The sequence below is a fragment of the Paroedura picta genome, chromosome 7 (genome assembly GCF_049243985.1).
Source record: "Paroedura picta isolate Pp20150507F chromosome 7, Ppicta_v3.0, whole genome shotgun sequence".
Lineage (NCBI taxonomy): Eukaryota > Metazoa > Chordata > Lepidosauria > Squamata > Gekkonidae > Paroedura > Paroedura picta.
In genome coordinates this window covers 115,571,968-115,589,433 of record NC_135375.1, presented here as the reverse complement: position 1 = coordinate 115,589,433, position 17,466 = coordinate 115,571,968, and the positions used below count along the sequence as shown (strand labels likewise).

The 17,466-nt window shown below is 47.1% G+C and overlaps 1 protein-coding gene across 9 annotated transcripts in view; it reads left to right on the top strand.

Annotated features, from left to right (window-relative positions):
• DNM2 (dynamin 2) overlaps positions 1-17,466 on the top strand; it is a 119,525-nt gene that overhangs the window by 11,861 nt on the left and 90,198 nt on the right. For all 9 annotated transcript variants that reach the window (XM_077346114.1, XM_077346109.1, XM_077346111.1 and 6 more), the window contains exons 2-7: positions 2,968-3,041; positions 7,361-7,510; positions 9,432-9,635; positions 13,819-13,917; positions 14,827-14,987; positions 16,814-16,956. In XM_077346114.1, coding sequence (XP_077202229.1) covers positions 2,968-3,041; positions 7,361-7,510; positions 9,432-9,635; positions 13,819-13,917; positions 14,827-14,987; positions 16,814-16,956 — 831 coding nt within the window. The remainder of the gene's footprint in view (positions 1-2,967; positions 3,042-7,360; positions 7,511-9,431; positions 9,636-13,818; positions 13,918-14,826; positions 14,988-16,813; positions 16,957-17,466) is intronic.

Genomic DNA, 17,466 nt, shown 5'->3' with positions numbered 1-17,466 from the left:
TTTGAGTCCAGTGGCACCCTGAAGACCAACAAATCTTTATTCCAAGTATAAGCTTTTGTATGCATAAGGTGCCGCCGGACTCAAACTTTGTTCTCCTGCTTCAAACTAACATGACTACCCACCTAAATCTTTTACTGAACCAAGTTTGACCTTGGCTACAATAGACCACAAGTTAGGTCCGAGTCTTTTTTGTGTACTGCCAGAACAATGAAAGGGAGCTCTAGCTCCCAGTCCCTGCTGCTGATTCATGCTTCCTGTTTATGTCCTTCAGCCAATTGTGAAAAGTCTCTGTTGCGTCACTGCTTGACAAGGGCTGAAAAATTTCATTGACAGATGAATCAATGGAAGCTTGAGTGGAGTGATGCATGAGAGCAGATACTGTTTGCGACTCTGGGAGTTTGTGTTGGAAACTATTGGTTCTGGTATGTTCCTGCAACAGGATGCAAAAGAGACACTATTCGTGGGTGTTTTTGTTTAAATTGCAAGCTCTGTTACACTTTATTTGAAGTGGATTTTTAGGCATCGTACTTGTGCCCATGGCTCTTTTGGCAAGATGGGTGGCCTGAAGTTTCTTTAGATGTTACCTTGTTGTAAGCCAGTTTGGTGTAGTGGTTAGGAGTGCGGACTTTTAATCTGGCATGCTGAGTTTGATTCTGCACTCCCCCCACCTGCAGCCAGCTGGGTGACTGTGGGCTCGCCACGGCACTAATAAATCTGTTCTGACCGAGCAGTGATATCAGGGCTCTCTCAGCCTCACCCACCTCACAGGGTGTTTGTTGTGAGGAGAGGAAAGGGAAGGCAAATGTAAGCCGCTTTGAGACTCCTTCAAGTAGAGAAAAGTGGCATATAAGAACCAATTCTTCCTCTTCTTCAGTCATATCAGGGCTCTCTCAGCCTCACCCACCCCACAGGGTGTCTTTTGTGGGGAGAGGAAAGGAAAGGCGATTGTAAGCCGCTTTGAGACTGGGTAGAGAAAAGCGGCATATAAGAACCAACTCTTCTTCTTGTCCAAAGTATCTTAAAATTTGGAAAAATCCTGTTTACCATCTCATTGGCTCAAGTGGAGTTGGCTGAAGCTGAATCCAGCCAAGACAAGAGGGCCTTTGGCAGGGCTGGCATGCTGATAAGCTGATGGTGAGCATCCTGGCTCTTGGTGGAGTCCAACTGACATCTGTGACCTCCGCTAGGAGACAGGGTGTGATCCTGAACTCCTCATCAATGGAGGCTCAATTTGTGAATGTCGCCCACCTGGCATTTTTTCATCTCTGCCAGGTGCAACAGCTAGCACCCTACCTCTCGGCTCCTGACTTGGCCAGGATGATTCAGGAAAAGGTCCCCTCTAGGTTAGACTTCTGCAACTCGCTCTATGAAGGGCTTCCATTGAGAATGACCTGGAGACTCCAACTTGTCCAAAACGCAATAGCACAGGTACTTACAGGGACCCAATGGAGGTTGCACATGACTGCTTGCTCTACTGCATTCGTTCCAGATTGGCTGACCTTTAAAGCCTGTCCAGACTTAAAGACAGTCTAGAAGTGGTGTATCTGCAGGACTGCCTCTCGCATTATGCTCTTGAAAGAGCTTTACTGTCAATGGACCAAAATCTGCTCAAAGTCTTTGGCCCCAAGGTGGTGAGACTGGGCCAGTGCTTAATCACTTCTGCAGAGCCTGCATGTCAGAGCGGTTCCACCAGGCCGATGGTTAAGGCTGGGAATGTAATATCCAACAACATGTAATGGGCTGGCCTCCCCTGAGGAAATATCTACTGGAACACCAAGGGCTCTTACATTTGCTGAAAAGGATAGCCTTCTCAGCACACCGGCCTGAGCCATATCGGGCGGGCAGCATAAAAATTAATGAGTTGATTAAATAATAATAATAAATTAGTGGGCAGATGGATTGGGATACTGAAATGTGTTTTTAATGTAAAATATGATTTTGAAGTTTAAAGTTATTACTAATGTTACCCACCCTCAATCTTACAGGGAGGACAGGCTACACAATAAAGATTTATTGATCGATTGATCGATTGATCGATTGCATTGGCTGAAGACTGTAGTGATTTTCAGTAGTGTTCCATGAATTAATTATCAGTGAAACCTTTAAGAAGGATAGGCAAGGATCTCAGCCACAAAAAAGCTTGTGTCTTTTCTGAGTTGTTACTCCATGCTGCCCTGACCTGACTTGCCCAATCTCATCCTATCACCTCTTACTCGCCTCCTCTCCAGGCTAAACAGATCAAGCTCCCTCAGCCTTTCCTCCTATGACTTGGTCTCCAAACCCCTCTCCATCTTCGTAGCCCTCCTCTGGACATGCTCCAGTTTCTGCACACCTTTCTTCAGTTGTGGTGGTGCCTAAAACTGAACGCAGTATTCCAAGTGAGGTCTAACCAGAGCGGAGTAAAGTGATATAGACACGATACTTCTTTTATTACAGCCAAAAATCTCATTTGCCTTTTTAGCCACCGAGTCACACTGCTGATTCATGTTCAGTGTATGGTCTAGTCAGAAACCCAAAGGTTGAGCTGCAACAGCAATATTAAAAAATCTTTACAAATATTTATTAAACAAAATGTACTGATTCAATATATTCAAAACATAGTAAAACCAATACATATCTAACTGCACATGACAGAATAGACCAAATAGGTTTTGACCCCAAAGGGTCAAATTTATTGAGCTGCACCAACAATATATTAGCATGTTGACGTGTTATTTTAGAGTTGCCTTGAGCATGCCATGTTATGTTGGATATTTCTTTCTTGAATATGTATATATCGCAAATAAATTTCTTGATGTATCAAATGAGTAATTATTGTCACCAGACTCTGTGGCAGGATATTTGGACTGGGCAATCTCTTCCTGTTTGCATTGTATTGAATATGCAGCAAGATTTAAAATGTTTTGCAATCTCCATGACTAATAACTATTGAAGTAACATTGTTTTGTTTTTTAAAAATTGTTGCAGAGACTTCCTGCCTCGTGGTTCTGGAATTGTCACCAGGCGACCTCTCATCCTCCAGCTTATCTTCTCTAAAACAGGTACATAGCCTTTTCATAGTATTTAATATATTAGTCCTTTTGTTGATGCCCTTCCCCAAAAAAGGAGGAAGGGAAAGAGAGGAGAGGGGGGGGGTTTAGATATCCCAAACTCACAAACCAGGGGCAGCCTTGTCACTCTGCCAGCGGCTCACCTTTGGTGCTCTCCAGCGGCTGCCATGACTGGGGCTCCCCTTCAGTATGGCACTGTGCAGCTGCTGCTGGCAGCGCCCCGCAGTGGGCAGCAGGAAGTCAGGGGCACCAGCAGGAAAGCAAGTGGAGCAGGGGCTCAGGTGGCGGCAACATCCCTCGGCAAAAGACTACCCCCCCCCCCCGGGCCTCAGTAAAATTGTCAAGCGTTGACCACTGGTATAGATTGGGGACCACTGGTATAGAGAAGGTGTTGACCAAAAAACTGGAGGGGGGGGGAACAAGTGGGTTTCAAAAAAGCAGGAAAAAAATTAAACAAAGTTCTTAAGATGATGACCAGGCCTGATTGACTGATTAATTCCTAATTAACCCAAATCAAATAATCCCTAATTAATTTAAAACAGCCCAGTTTTCCAAAATCGACTCTACTGAACCCTGAAATGAAATCTATGGATGGCCCACAAATGCTGGGAACAATCATAGACACAACATCAACAAGGGACCCAAGGGGGTCAGGGATCCCAATAATAAGACAGAGACAACGGTGGGAGAAGGTTGGACAAAAAAAGGGACTTGAGATACGACTGAGCAGATTTCAGCTTGCCTGCAGAGACTTGTGGACCCATTTGGATTTCTGAATGCTCTGCAGGACCCACTGCCTCCCAGCACTTCACTAGATGGACTGCTCAGCGACTGGCATGACAGAATGCTGGCTGCCATCGATGAGATAAATCCCAGACATCCTCTGTGTCCCTGTCTCAAGTGAGCTCCCTGGTATACTGAAGAGTTCCCAGGAAGAAATGGGAACAGAGACTATAAGAGCGAGTTTAGAAGAAGACTCATGATTGGTTCAGAACGCTGTGGCCAGGAATCTCACCAATACACCATGGAAATCCAACATCCGGCCTATACTTTAGCAACTCAACTGGCTCCCCATCGAATTCTGGATCAGGTTTTGGTTCTTACCTCCAAGGCCATACATGGTCTGGGCCCAGAGTACCTAAGAGACCGTCTCTCCGCCTATACTCCCAAAAGAGCATTACGCTCTGCCAATGCCAACTGGCTAGTGATCACTGGCCCAAAAGAAGCACGACGGTCTTCAACGAGGGCCAGAGCTTTTTCTGTCCTGGCCCCCACCTGGTGGAACGAGCTCCCTGAAGAGATCAGGGCTCTGGTCAAACTCCCAGAATTCCGCAGGGCCTGCAAAAGGGAGCTCCTCCACCAGGCATTTGATTGAGGTTAATCCAACCTAACAACATCTGTGCCCCCCCTTCCAGACATACCTCCATGACCTGAATGAATCTGAGTTCCCTCGGGATTTTATTAAAGTTGTTGTTGAAATTGTTATTCAATTGAGCCAGTTGTAATATTCTGTCAATCTGTTGAAATTGTTGGAGATGTTATGTTATGACTGTTAATTATATCTACGATGTTCCATGTAATACCCCCCAGATGTTCCAGGTAACCCGCCCTGATCCATACGGAAGGGTGGTATAAAAATCTCTGAAATAATAATTTTGCTACCACTGAACATAACTATTTATTTATTATATTTATATACCACTCTCCCGAAGGCTCAGGGCAGTTTACATAAACATTGCAGGAAACCCTGCAGGAGGCCCAATGTCAATACAAGCGCACCGTCGACGCACATTGAAACGAGGGTGTGCCCTTGCTGGTAGGCAGCAAAGCATGGCTGTCCACCAAGCACTTGAAGAGTGGCCAGCCTTCAAAGAAACTCGACAGCCATTGCATTGGCCCCTTCGAGGTGCTACAACAAGTAAACCCCATGGCGTACCGCCTACCATTGCCCCGAGACCTCAGAACCGGTATTTCAGCAATCCCTCCTGCAACCAGCAAACACCAACCATCCCCCTCCAGAATCTACAGCTCTGGTCCAGGTAAATGGGGAGGAAGAATTCCTGGTCTGCCAGATCCTGAACTCCCAATGTCAGCAAAAGGCCCTACAAGACCTTGTAGACTGAGAAGGCTATGGCCCCAATGACTGGTCCTGGAAACCAGCCATTGAGGTCTATGTCCCTGACCTGATGGCAGATTTCCACTGCCAGTATCGGGACTGGCCTGGTCCCAACCTTCTCATGGGGGACCTGGGGGGGGGGGAGATGTCGTGCCAGCACCTGCCAGTTCATCACCAGGGCCCATTATGCACAGCTGCCGAAACGGCAATTTCGGGTCACATGGAAAATGTGGAGGGGGAAGACGCGAAGCACACCAGTTATGTACGGGACGGGGCGTGATGGCGGCAAAACCCAGAGTAACCGACTATGCACGCGGCGATCCCGGCGCCACTTCTGGTTGCGCCCCGGTCACCCGGAAGCTGCGCTTTCTTCCGCGTTTCGCTAACGCGGCTTTTTCGGCTGCATGCACCGAAGCTGCGGCCGGTTGCAGCCGGCTCCGTGCGTTATCTGTGATTTTAGTCACCGCCATTCCACCCCGAATGTGCGTTATTCCCCCCGTGCATAATGGGTCCAGAGGGTGCTCCAGAGGCCACAGATCTGGAGCCACCTGGAGACCTGGCAGTCACAGGACCAGATCTGCCAGTTGCCCCCGAAGACTAGCAACCCAGGCGGACACCCAGACCTATCTCATAAAGCCGATGGACAAGGCAGTGACTAGCCCTCGAGGAGTCACTGGAGGAACAGCCTTGGAGGGCATTAGCAAAGGCCACAGCCAACCTATATTGGCAGTGGAGGAGGACACAGTCTACCCTGACAGCCGTCCATAGATCGGTAAGCTTCTCAGTACGCTTTCAGCAGGCAGAAGAGGAAGCAAAAGAGTCACATCCAGGCCAGAGAAGCAGGAAGAAGATGAAGCAACACCCTTCCTTCTCATTTTGAGGCCTGGAGGATCCTCCTTCAAAGGCAGCAGAGCAGAGCACCAGCCTTCCCAGGAAGAGCATGTAGAAATTCAAGACAGCTTACAATATAAATAAGTTTGTGAGATGGCAGGATTAGCACCCAGCGTCCTTTCCTCTAGCACTCCACAGTTTTAGCATGATTGTATTGACCACCTGGCCAAGAGATCTGGTCAGAGAATACGGCAAGATAGGTCACTCCCCCATTCTCTTACTGTGCATGGCCTCTCCCAGTCAGTGTCTGAAAAAAAAACACAGCACACACACAACCAGATTCCTTCTGTGCTTATCGTGCAAGAATTTCTTTCTGCCTAAAGAAACATTATAATAACTATTTGAATATCGTAATAAATATTGAGACAAACAACTCGGTATCCTAGTGACAAAGCTGAACAATGCCAGAACTATACAATGTTCACTGAACATTGCTGCATTCTCAGCATTCAATAAAAGTTGACACCAGAGTTTTTCAACTTGCAGGGATTTGATGGGTTTCTCCCATCTCTGTCCAAGTGCCTTGATCACTACATCTGCTTCATAGGATTCTGAAAAAATGGCAACATCTGGATGCAACAAAGACTGGCCATGCAGCATGGATCCTTCATAGGGTTGTCTTTCCCCTGGGTCAGATTCTGTCTTAAGATTTAGAACAAAGTTTGCATCCAGTGGCACTTTAAGAGCTCTGAGGCCTGCAGGGAAGCCTCCCCCCTCCCTCCCGAGTGCCTGGATTTCCTGCGGGCCTTACTGAGGCCTTCCTGAGGCCCACAGGGAAGCCTCCCCAGCCGCCCCCCTCCCCTCCGAGCAGCCGGCTTTCCTGCAGGTCTTGGAGCAAGGTCACTGATGTGGCGGCGCTGTATACCAATTCCAGCCAGTCAAGTGATGGGCCAGTTGGAAGGCGCTTTGCGCCTTCCGATTGGCACCTCACCCAGACTGCCACCCACCTACCCTTAGTCAATTATGAAGACACAGCGGCAAGTTGTGTCAAGATATGAGTTTTGGGGTGCATACCCACTTTGAAAGCTTATATATTGCTGCTTCTGACCAAAATGGCTACCCACCTGAATCTATCTCCCTTAGGATTTAGAAACACAATGCAGGGTGATGCATCTAACTCCTAGTTTTTGGTTAAAAGCCAGGACATTTTTGTTTGAGCTTCTGTGCTTTCTATGTGAGCATCTCATCACACAGTAGGTTGCAGAATAAAATGTATTTGGCGGCAGATTCAGGCATCAGAATTAATAACAAGAGAGGAAACACCAGTGTTCTTTCATCTTACGTGAACTATTATCTTTTTCAGAATATGCAGAATTTTTGCACTGCAAGTCTAAGAAGTTTACAGATTTCGATGAAGTTCGGCAGGAGATTGAAGCAGAGACTGACAGGGTCACAGGAACCAACAAAGGCATCTCTCCCATTCCCATTAACTTAAGGGTATATTCACCTCATGGTAGGTATGGTTGGGTCTCTGTAGGTGGATGCTGAGCCTGCGGGTTCATTATTATTATTTATGTGATTTATATCTTGCCACTTCCATACAGTGGCTTGTGGTGGGTCACAAAGTCATTAAAAAACCCCCATTAAAACCCCCATTAAAAGGACATACCAGTACAGTACGGAAAAACCACAGCAGACAAGGTGATAAATAACACTATCCCCGCACCCAAAAGACTGATACACCCACTATCAGGGAGGGGGCCTAGCTGGCAACAACCGAGGTGCTAACACCAGTTTGGGGGGAGGGGGTGGCGGATTATTAAAAGAGTTTTGGGAGAAGTAGAACCTAATCAGAAGGCAGCACTGGCCTTATGCTGTGCTTATTAGTACCAAGAACCTGTAAAGAGATCTTTTTTATGTTTTAGCTTGGTTAAAATGATAGATTTGGGTGGGTCGCCAGATTGGTCTGAAACAGCAGAGCCAAGGTCCAGCAGCACCTTTAAAACCAACGAAGTTTGGATCAAGGTATGAATTTTCGTTTGCATATCTGAATATATCTGATATGCATAAAAAAGCTTATGATAAATGCTACATTTTAATTTTTATCCTGCCCTTCCCCATTGCTCAGGGCGGGTGACAACGTTTAAAAAACATACAGAAAAAATTAAGAACCTTTACAATATTACTAAAGCCCCCAGTTACCAGACCGGGTTGGGGGAGGGGTTTGATAAGGAGCTAGTCTCTCAATGCTCTGCTCCTGCAGCAGTTTCTTGGGAAATATTTTAGGCCTCGGCCACACGGCTAGTGGAAGAGTCCTACAAAACTGATTACGTCCTGGAGGGCCCTCCACTCTCACAGGAGCGCTTTCCCCCAGGCTGGGGACAGGGTGTTTCACCTTCTGCAGGCTGGGGATTCTGAGCAGATGTTGATCCAAAAATCTCAATGCTTCCGGGGGATTATAAGGGAAAAGGTGGCCCCATAGGTCAGCGGCCCCCAACCTTTCTGAGGTAAGGGACTGCCTCCGGGGGTGAGGGGAGAGCCGACAGCCTGGGTGCCGCGCACAAACGTGCACGCGCAGTTGCAGCACATGCACGTTTTTGCCACCAGGGGACGCAAACGTGCATGCACGGCAACTGGGTGTTTGCGTCGCTGGCGTGCTGGCGGCCACGCCTGCCTCTTCCCTTCTTTCTCACTGTGGGCGGGGGGAGGTATGATATGCCTCTTCTTTGATTTCCAAAATTGCAGAGATGTTGTTATGTGGCTTTAAGGATACTGAATGTTGAGTCTTCTGACTTGGTTTATTTTTTGTTGTTGGTTCAGTAAAAGTTGCTGAAAGGTGCTTTATGTATGCTTTATGCTTTATGTATGCTTTATGTATGCTCTGCATAGCAAAAAGTTAACCTATGTTTCTTGCATGAAGCCTGGATTTTAACAGAGCTGACTAATGAGCGAAAAATATGAAATCCTAGTTCTGAAGTTCCTGTTCTTCTGTGTTACAGGATATATTTATTGTTTAACTGTGGGATTACAGCCGGTTCCAGGCTTTTGGGGGCCCCAGGAATAGCCCACCACTGGCTATTCCTGCCTTCCTTCCTGCCCAGCCCTCTGCATGCCTTCCACCTCCCAGTGGCCAGGAAACTATTCTCAAATGGTACCCGGGAGTGCATGCAGCTGGGGGCATGGAGGAAGAGGGCGTGCTCCTGATGGTAGTGCCTGCCCCAAACTGTTGCCCCACCAGAAGGTATCCTGATGCCAGCTCTGCAAGGAGCTGGATTTCCTGGGCGGGTTTCCTTTCAGCAGCTACAAAGATTCTCTGCCATGTGTGGAAGAGCTTTTCAGAGCTCCTTGAATCCTGGAACCGGCAGCTTTGAGTCATGGTTATCCTTCTTCATTTCCACTGGAGATTCTTAACACTTTGCTCACTTTCTTTGCAGTGTTGAATTTAACTTTGATTGACCTTCCGGGTATTACAAAGGTGCCAGTGGGTGACCAGCCTCAAGACATTGAGTACCAGATCAAAGATATGATCTTGCAGTTCATCAGCAGGGAAAGTAGCTTGATTCTTGCTGTGACTCCAGCGAACATGGATTTGGCCAACTCTGACGCCCTCAAAATGGCCAAGGAAGTTGACCCACAAGGTAAAGTGGTCTGTCCCTTCCACCTGCTTGTTTGGCATAGCCTCCTGCCAGAGTCCGATGGTACTCCCCCATACGCAGCTCTCCTGACTTGCCCTTGATGGGGCTGTGGGTCAAGATGTTCAGAAGGGAATTTTCTAGTGGGGACTGACAGATAAATTTGAGTCATTTATACCCCAACTTCCTCTATAATAAGGATCTGTGGAGGCTTACATCATTCTTATCCTCATAGAATCATAGAGTTGGAAGAGGCCATACAGGCCATCTAGTCCAACCCAGGATCAGCCCTAAGGATCAGCCTCAACACAGGATCAGCCCTAAGCATCCAAGAAAAGTGTGCATCCAACCTTTGCTTGAAGACTGCCAGTGAGGGGGAGCTCACCACCTCCTTAGGCAGCCTATTCCACTGTTGAACTACTCTGACTGTGAAAAGTTTTTTCCTGATATCTAGCCTATATCGTTGTACTTGTAGTTTAAACCCATTACTGCATGTCCTCTCCTCTGCAGCCAACAGCATCCTGCCCTCCTCCAAGTGATAACCTTTCAAATACTTAAAGAGGGCTATCATGTCTCAACCTCCTTTTCTCCAGGCTGAATATTCCCAAGTCCCTCAACCTATCTTCATAGGGCTTGGTCCCTTGGCACCAGATCATCCTCGTCGCTCTCCTCTGTACCCTTTCAATTTTATCTACATCCTTCTTGAAGTGAGGTCTCCAGATCTGCACACAGTACTCCAGGTGTGGTCTGACCAATGCCGTATACAACGGGACTATGACATCTTGTGATTTTGATGTGATGCCCCTGTAGATACAGCCCAAAATGGCATTTGCCTTTTTTACCGCTGCATCACACTGCCTGCTTATGTTTAGCTTACAATCTACAAGTACCCCAAGGTCTCGTTCACATACAGTGTTACCTAGAAGCGTATCCCCCATCCAGTAGGCATGCTTTTCATTTTTCTGACCCAGATGCAGAACTTTACACTAATCTTTATTAAATTGCATCTTGTTCTCATTTGCCCATTTTTCCATTGTGTTCAGATGTCGTTGAACTCTGTCTCTATCTTCTGGAGTATTTGCCAGTCCTCCCAATTTGGTGTCATCTGCAAACTTGATGAGTAGTCCCTCCACCCCCTCATCTAGATCATTAATAAATATGTTAAAAAGTACCGGACCGAGCACCGAGCCCTGAGGTACCCCGCTACTCACCTCCCTCCAGTCTGATGAAACACCATTGACAACAACTCTTTGAGTCCGGTTCCCCAACCAATTTCCTATCCACCTAACTATCTGAAAATCCAGATTGCAGTCCTTCAATTTATCCATCAGAACATCATAGGGAACCTTATCAACCTTACCTTATTTAGCTTTACTAAACTCCAAGTAAACGACATCAACCAAATTTCCACAATCCAGCAAACCTGTTACTTGGTCAAAAAAGGAAACCAGGTTGGTCTGACAGGACCTGTTGGAGAAAAATCCATGCTGATTTCCTTGGATCACCAAATTGTCCTCCATATGTTGGCAGATCGCTCACTTTAATATCTGCTCCATTATCTTCTCCACAACAGAGGTCAGACTCATTGGTCTGTAGTTTCCCAGGGCATCCTTCCTCCCTTTTTTGAAGATCGGAATAACGTTTACTCTCTTCCAGTCCTCCAGGACATCTCCAGTCCTTAAAGAGGCCCCGAAGATGATGGACAAGGATTCTGCAAGTTCTCTGGAAAGTTCTTTGAGCACTCTCGGATGCATTTCATCTGGCCCAGGGGATTTGAACTCATCCAGTGCAGCTAAATGCCTCTCAACAATCTAAATGCCTCTCGACTATCTCTTGGCTACTGCCATCTCTAGATGTGCCTAAACCCTTTGACCTGTGGGAAAAAAACAGATGTAAAATAGGCGCTGAGTCTTTCTGCTTTCTCTGCATCCTCCGTCAGAGTTTGTCCATCTGCACCCAACAGTGGGCCTGTTGTTGTTGTTGTTATGTGCAAAGTCGTGTCCGACCCATCGCGACCCCATGGACAATGATCCTCCAGGCCTTCCTGTCCTCTACCATTCCCTGGAGTCCATTTAAGTTTGCACCTACTGCTTCAGTGACTCCATCCAGCCACCTCATTCTCTGTCGTCCCCTTCTTCTTTTGCCCTCGATCGCTCCCAGCATTAGGCTCTTCTCCAGGGAGTCCTTCCTTCTCATAAGGTGGCCAAAATATTTGAGTTTCATCTTCAGGATCTGGCCTTCTAAAGAGCAGTCAGGGCTGATCTCCTCTAGGACTGACCGGTTTGTTCGCCTTGCAGTCCAAGGGACTCGCAAGAGTCTTCTCCAGCACCAGAGTTCAAAAGCCTCAATTCTTTGACGCTCGGCCTTCCTTATGGTCCAACTTTCGCAGCCATACATTGCAACAGGGAAGACCATAGCCTTGACTAAACGCACTTTTGTTGGCAGGGTGATGTCTCTGCTTTTTAGGATGCTGTCTAGATTTGCCATAGCTTTCCTCCCCAGGAGCAAGCGTCTTTTAATTTCTTTGCTGCAGTCCCCATCTGCAGTGATCTTGGAGCCCAGGAAAATAAAATCTGTCACTATCTCCATTTCTTCCCCTTCTATTTGCCAGGAATTGAGAGGGCCGGATGCCATGATCTTTGTTTTCTTGATGTTGAGTTTCAAGCCAACTTTTGCACTCTCCTCCTTCACCCGCATCAACAGGCTCTTTAGTTCCTCTTCACTTTCTGCCATTAGAGTGGTATCATCTGCATATCTGAGGTTGTTGATATTCCTCCCTGCAATCTTGATCCCAATTTGTGACTCCTCTAATCCCGCATTTCTCATGATGTGCTCTGCATACAAGTTAAATAGGCAAGGCGACAGTATACAGCCTTGCCGAACTCCTTTCTCAATTTTGAACCAGTCAGTGATTCCATGTTCAGTTCTCACTGTTGCTTCTTGACCTGCATATAAATTTCTCAAGAGACAAATAAGATGCTCTGGTATTCCCATCTCTTTAAGAACTTGCCACAATTTGTTGTGTTCCACACAATCAAAGGCTTTAGCATAGTCAATGAAGCAGAAGTAGACGTTCTTCTGGTACTCCCTAGCTTTCTCCATGATCCAGCGTATGTTGGCAATTTGATCTCTAGTTCCTCTGCCTCTTCGAAATCCTGCCTGTACTTCTGGAAGTTCTCGGTCCACATATTGCTGGAGCCTAGCTTGTAGGATTTTGAGCATAACTTTGCTAGCATGAGAAATTAGTGCAATGGTGCGGTAGTTTGAACATTCTTTGGCATTGCCCTTCTTTGGGATTGGAATGTAAACTGACCTTTTCCAATCCTGTGGCCATTGTTGAGTTTTCCAAATTTGCTGGCATATTGAGTGTAGCACTTTTACTGCATCGTCCTTTAAGATTTTGAATAGTTCAACTGGAATGCTGTCACCACCACTAGCTTTATTGTTACTAAGACTTCCTAAGGCCCATTTGACTTCACATTCCAGGATGTCTGGCTCCAGGTCAGTAACTACCCCATTGTGGTCATCAGGGATGTTAAGCTCGCTCTTGTATAGTTCTTCTGTATAATTTTGCCACCTTTGTTTAATCTCTTCTGCTTCTGTGAGGTCCCTACCATTTTGGTCCCTTATCATACCCATCTTTGCATGAAACGTTCTCTTCATATCTCCATAGTGGGCCTATTGCCTCACATAACTGAAAAATCTTTTCTTTTTACAGTGGGCTTCCCTGGCCAATCTTAGCTCACTCTCAGCTTTGGCCTTTCTGATGACTGAACTCTGTGAGATAAGACAGGCTGAGTTAAAAAATGGTAACATGTCGCGATAGTAAAGCTATAAGATTAGGACAGTTGGAACTTTGCAGAACAAACAAGCTTGAAATAAGGTAATTCCAGCCCCGAGTTTTACTTCTATGCAGTGTCATGAAATAGTATAAAGCAAGGGCGGCCAAATTGTGGCTCTCCAGAGGTCCATTCAATTACCATGAACCCCTGCCAGTACTATGCTGGCAGGGGCTCATGGTAACTGTAGTCCATGAATTTGGCCATCCCTAGTATAAGGCATCTAAATCTCTATACAATTGAGAAGACCCTGCTCAGTCTTGTTGAGAAGGCTGGAAATGTTGAGTTCAAACACTTTGCTATTTACTTTAGACTGTGTATCTCTCTCAGTCGTTGTGTTCCTCTTGTAGGGCTACGGACAATTGGGGTGATCACCAAGCTAGACCTGATGGATGAAGGCACTGATGCTAGAGATGTCCTGGAGAACAAACTCTTACCTCTGCGGAGAGGTAGACATCTATTCTCACTTATCCCTGGGACTGTTCCATTGTGTGAACTTGCTATTCATTTTGAATATTTAAAAAGTCATATTTAAATAAAAGTGATTATGTAGGTTCAGTTAGTTAAGGGATTCCCAACCAGGGGCCTGCAGGAGCTCCAGATGGCTCCCTTCCTGCCTTAATGGACTCAGCCACAAAACAGGGAACCGGCCACTTCCACTGCTCCCCCTCCCTCCCTCCCAAGCCTGAATGAGTTCTCTTGTGGTTTCTGTGGCTGGGAAGGGGCAGAGCCTGCAAACTTACTCCCACCTTTAAACCACCTTCTGGCTTTCCCCCAACCCTCCTCAAACCTGCCTGTTAACATGGGTGGTGATGTCACTTCCAATTACATGTCACCTCCGGGAGTGGGGGGGGGGATGCCAGGGAGGCGTGGCCAGCAGACATTCCTTCCGGGGTTCCTCAAAGCCTGAAAAAATTATTTCAGGGGTTCCACTGTGAACAAAAGGTTGAAAAAAAAAATCTGGGTTTGATGGTTCCCAGTGATCATGCAATGTTCATTTAATGTTTTCTCGTTTGGGTGCTAGAGTAAGTGAAAGAGGTCATCCCTAAAGAAATCTATTCCCTATTATTCCACTGACCCTTCTTGTTGAACTTTTTGCCATCTTCTTTGTATTCCCAGTTAGAGCAGGAAGCATAGATCCTGTCCATTTCAAATGCAGTTGACCGTGTTTGGGGCGCAATTCATATTCTTGGCAGGTGCCCAGTAACTGCTATCTGGTTTCCTGAAGCTTCTGCTGATGGAATTGGTGCTGGGGGGGGGGGCGGGATGGGACCTGGCAGTGTATGTGTGTGTGGGTGGGGGGGAGTAGTGCAAAAGCATTATTACGAAAACTCACCTTTGGAGCTGTCCACTTGTAGGCTACATTGGAGTTGTGAACCGCAGCCAAAAGGACATCGATGGCAAGAAGGATATCCGAGCAGCCCTGGCTGCAGAGCGCAAGTTCTTCCTTTCCCATCCTGCTTACAGACACATGGCAGACCGCATGGGAACCCCCCATTTGCAGAAGGTTCTCAACCAGGTGGGTCACTGGTGGGGTGGCCTGGATCACTGTGAATAGCTTGTGTGTGGCTGAATAGCAGGGTGAGACCTCTCCCGCAGGTTCAGGAAGAAAAGGAAGTTTGTGACTCTCAGCTGAACCAAGCCTTTGGCTCCGTTGCCCTTACCACCTGATGCCAGACAGGTGGCTTACTTGGAAAGGACCTTCTCTGTCACGGCACCACAACTTTTGAACTCCCTCCCTAGGGAGAGTTGTCTGTCTCCCTCTATTGGTGTCTTCTGCTAGAAGACTTTTTCTTTCATTTGGCATACCCAAGTAATGGCTATTGCCCTCTTCCCTGGTTCCGGTGTTGGTAGTTTATGCGTTTTTATTTAATAATTTAAACATTGTCTTTGCTCCAGTGTTTTAGTGTTTGTTTGCTGCTTTCAGGGAACACTGGCATAAAAACATTTTATAGAAATACAATAAACGGTAGCTTGGGGTAGTGGTAGCTTGGTTTAGGGGTTAGGAGTGCAGACTTCTAATCTGGCATGCTGTGTTTGACTCCGCACCCCCACACATGCAACCAACTTGGGTGACCTTGGGCTCACCACAGCACTGATGAAGCTGTTTTGATAGAGCAGTAATATCAGGGCTCTCTCAGCCTCACCTCCCTCCCAGGGTGTCTACTGTGGGGAGAAGAAAGGAAAGCCGATTGTCAGCCACTGAGACTCCTTTGAGTAGAGAAAAGCGGCATATAAGAACCAACTCCTCTTAACATCAGGGCTGCCTCAGCCTTACCTACCTCACAGGTTGTCTGTTGTGGGGGGAGGAAAGGGAAGGTGATTGGGTAGAGAAAAATGGCATATAAGAACCAACTCTTCTCTTCTCCTAGTGTGGTTCTCCATCTCACCTTAGGCTGATTAGTTAAAACTGAAAGCAGCTAGAACTTTTGAAAGAGGTGGGGAAATCAGAAAGAGATTTGCTCTAGTCCTCAGGCATAAGTGTATTTTCCTTCAGGCATGGCCTCTGGTGTATTGGGGGCATGAAATATGCTTACGGTGCTGCTAATGTCTTCTCATGCACAAGTTTCTCAGTAGGGTTGTTCTGGCCTGTTGGGCATGTTTGTCTAAGTGACATGAGGCAGTCTGTTGACAGTATCCCACTTGGGGAGGGATGAGAGGGACTGTTTAGGACAGACAACACATCTTGGAAGGGCTGAGTATCTCAACAGCAGCCCTTGAGTATCTCAACAGCAGCCCTTGGAGCAGAGCCACAACCTGTTCCACTGTTGAAGAGCAGAAAGTGGGCATCTTGGATGTTCCCCCTGGAGACAGCTTATCCCTTAATATTGGGCATAGCCAACTTAGTAGTGGAAGAGCCTCTGTTTTGCATGCAAAAGATCCCAGGTTCCATCCTTGGCAGCTCCAGTTGGAACGGACCTGGCAGCAGGTGATGGAGAAGACCGCATTCTGAGACTGAAGTGTGCCCCTGACAGGGGGCCCAGAACCTTTGAGCTTATGGGTACTTTTGGAATATTGACCCAGGGTGGAGAGTGAACACACAGAATGCTTCCACAGCTGACCTTCAATCACATAGTGAAGACCCTTGTGTGCTGGTGTTTTTAAACATCTGCACAATTAATCAAATCTCCAGTGGCCAACCAGAAACCTTGCTGACCAAAATCCTCATCTGGCCACACCCACTTCCTAAAAACAAGATGGGTACCAGGGAGCATCCAGGCCCCCACGGGCACCAGGTTGGGGAGTAGGCAGTACTGAACTGAGGGCTGGATTCTGTTTAAGGTTGCTCCCTGTGTAACGTGTGCATGTGTGACAATTGCTGTTTCCCGTCTTATTTTCACTCAGCAATTGACAAACCATATTCGGGAGACGCTGCCCTCACTGCGTAGCAAGCTACAGAGTCAGTTGCTGTCCCTCGAGAAAGAGGTGGAGGAATACAAGAACTTCCGCCCCGATGATCCAACACGAAAAACCAAGGCCTTGCTTCAGTAAGTCTCACCTACAGGCCGTGCCACCCCTTGCGCCAGGAGCTCCCTCTGTCCTTGTGGGCGTGTGTTCAGAGTGTCAAATTGGTGTCCTTTAAAGCAGGGGTAGTCAACCTGTGGTCCTCCAGATGTCCATGGACTACAGCAAATGCTGTCAGGGGCTCATGGGAATTGTAGTCCATGGACATCTGGAGGACCACAGGTTGACTACCCCTGCTTTAAAGGGCATAATCAAATCAAAGGGCATAAAATGGGCAGCCTGTTGTGAGAATCTGGAAGCGATTCAACATAAGACAAACCCCTGCTGGACCAATGGTCCTTCCAGACTGGGAGCAGGTGGTTGCTTTGCCTTGGGTCACTCCAGCTTTGCTAGTTGCCTTGAGTCTCTTGGCAGAGGACAGCATGAGCTGGTATCAGGGGAACAGTCTCACTCATGCTAGTTAGCAAGAGCTTCTCTGCAAGGCCTGTGTTGCCCCCCACTGGAAACAGGATGGCCTGGCTCATCCAAGTGTT